This window comes from Lampetra fluviatilis, chromosome 30 (assembly GCF_964198595.1).
Source record: "Lampetra fluviatilis chromosome 30, kcLamFluv1.1, whole genome shotgun sequence".
Lineage (NCBI taxonomy): Eukaryota > Metazoa > Chordata > Hyperoartia > Petromyzontiformes > Petromyzontidae > Lampetra > Lampetra fluviatilis.
The window spans coordinates 5,682,767-5,685,388 of NC_136304.1; the positions used below are offsets into that span (position 1 = coordinate 5,682,767).

At 52.4% G+C, this 2,622-nt stretch overlaps 1 protein-coding gene across 1 annotated transcript; it reads right to left on the reverse strand.

Moving 5' to 3' along the window:
* Positions 1–697: 697 nt before the first annotated feature.
* On the reverse strand, positions 698–1,638 carry DIO3 (iodothyronine deiodinase 3). Its single transcript, XM_078870677.1, has one exon. The coding sequence runs from the start codon at positions 1,544–1,546 to the stop codon at positions 698–700; it is 849 nt and encodes a 282-aa protein (XP_078726803.1). The 5' UTR covers positions 1,547–1,638.
* Positions 1,639–2,622: the final 984 nt, after the last annotated feature.

Here is a 2,622-nt window from a genome sequence, read left to right on the forward strand (position 1 = left end):
GTTTAAGTCATTTGATGTTAATTTCTGTAGTAAGGCACCGTTAATGTGCAGAGATACAAAATAGATAAATGAACGGGGCCTATGCTATGTGTTCGTTAGGTTACGCGCCTATGTAAATATAAGTATGCTCGGCAAATCTCACAGCCCATCATTTACACTAATTTATCACGGTGAAATTGAGGAAACGCGAGATATAATTTGTCTCGTGTTGAACTAACTGTGAACGTTAATTTGTGCGCAAACAATAATAATGTGTATGTTGAACTTCTTTTGCACCATACGTAGCCAACCGTGCTAATCGGAGGTGCGGACCAGCTTATCATTAACAATGTCTTAAAACAGAAACAATGTATAGCGTGTGGCTGCATACATTTTTTTTATTCTGTTCTAAGGCAGTGTTAATCGTAAAAAGAAATAACTTCAACACTATACAGATTTTCTGGCTCATCTCTTGGTACCATTGCCTATGCGTTATCGCCCTCCGATATGCCAATTGCCAATTTCGTTTTCCTCTTTCCAAGAGCAGTGGACGTCGATGTAAACTGTTACAGATCCCCTTAAGGCAACAACAGTATTTACTGCACTTATTCTCTTAGTAAAAAAAAAAGAAGAAAAATATTCACCGCTGAGCAAGATTTACAAAACTGTGACCTCGACACCGACCCCCAAGGCAGGTGCCTGCACTCCGACGGCGCTTTTAAACGCTGAGTAACGAACACAGCTGCTGCTGCTGCTGCTGCCGCGCGGTAAAGTCTCTGAGCCAAGCTTGCACTTCGCTCAGCCGGTACCCCTCGGGCCCGCTGGGGCCCTTGTAAACGACGACGCCGGCCTGCAGGATGTAGAGGCGCAGGAAGGCGGTGCCGTACGCCGCCATCGTCTCGTTACGCATCGTGTCGGCCACCACGGGGCACGCGGGGCCCAGCAGGCCCGCCAGGCGGTGCGCGGCCTCCAGACGCTCGGGCAGGCTGCGGTGGCGCGGCAGCTGGAACGGGGCGTCGCCGGTGCTCCACCCGTCGAGCGGGTGGGCCTCCTCCACGTACACCAGCAGGAAGTCGGCGGCGGGCCTGAACTCCCGCGCCAGCCGCCCGAACGCGCCCAGCCGCGCCATGAACGGCGGTCAGCTGCCGCTGCCGAAGCTAAGCACGAGCGGCCGTGAGCCGTGCGCAAAGTCCAGAACGCGCGCGCTGGTGCCGCCACCGTCGCCGTCGCTCGCGCCACCGTCGCTCGGGCCGCCGCCGCCGTCCAATCGCTCGACGGGCGTGTTGGGCGCGAGCCCGCCTGCCCGCGCCTCCTTGAACGCGTCGAGGACGTGGCCGCGCCACACGGCGGCGAGCGAGGCCCGCGTGAACGTGCGCTCCGAGTCGGAGATACGCCACGGCGGGTCGGTGTCGGCCGTGCCGGAGCGGCGCGCCTCCTCGGCCAGCGAGCGCATCGCTCGCCGCCGCACGCACGGCAGGTCGAGCAGGCAGAGCGCCAGGGCCGACGCGAGGAAGCGCGGCACCACCAACAGCCAGCGCGCCAGCCGCTTGAGCAGCGGAGGTTCCATCGCGCCAGTGCCACGCGCGTGTGCCGCGCTTTCTCGCACCCACCATCGCGCGCCAGGTTTTATACGGCAGTGGCAGTCGGCTCTGGCACCCGGCCAGCCACTCCTGCATCCCCATCTGAAATCGCTCCCCCCCCCCGCCCCCCGCTCTACGGTCGCAAAAAAAAATTCTCATCCTTGTTTTGATCGGGAGTCGTTTCTTTGATTTCATTTTTGGCGGGGTGCGCATGCCGATGCACGATCGTTACATAATGTGCCGCTGCGGTGGCGTGATTTTGCCCGCGAATTCCTGAACTGTGAGCATGAGAAATAGAAAATATATTTTTATTTTTTACTGAGGGGGGTGGAGAGGATTTACTGCAAAGGGCAAAGGGAGACAGAATTATTTGAGAATGGTCCAATTTAAATTTACCCTGTGAATATGGGCAACTGACATTCTCCCCAAATTCCACACGGTGCAAATTCCCAATGCCTTGTTTTTGTGATAAGATATCATGCATGGGGGGGGGGGGGGCCATGGTTAAATACTAGAGGGTCTGCAGTTGCGATCAGGATTGGAGATAATTTTTTATTTCGTGGTCACTTTGGAGGTTCGTGCACTGCTTCATGAACCCAGGAATCCGTGTTAAGATTCCCAGCCACGGCTAACATCGGTGACGAGTGATAACTGAACCGGTCCAGGCCCCCAACTCATCAACCCACTCTGAGACCAGCGTGGTGAAGTATGGTCATACAACCGCCACAACTGACATGGTGTTAGAGACCTTTATCTGGCACTGCATTGGCAACTGACATATACAATTCTAGATTTGAAGCTTTCGTGACTGCCAGGATTCATATTCTTAGGTTTTTTCGGTAAAGTCACGTAGGTAAAAAAATGTAATTAATAAAAGTTAAATAAAATAATGTAACTTTTATTTTATTTTACTTTTATTAATTTTATTTTTTTACCTACGTGACTTTACCGAAAAAACCTAAGAGTATGACATATACAAATTTATTTGTCGGCTTTCACGACTAATATTATGACTCTTAATTAGTTTGTTTTGGTTTAGATCATCGTGTAAATGTTTGAACAA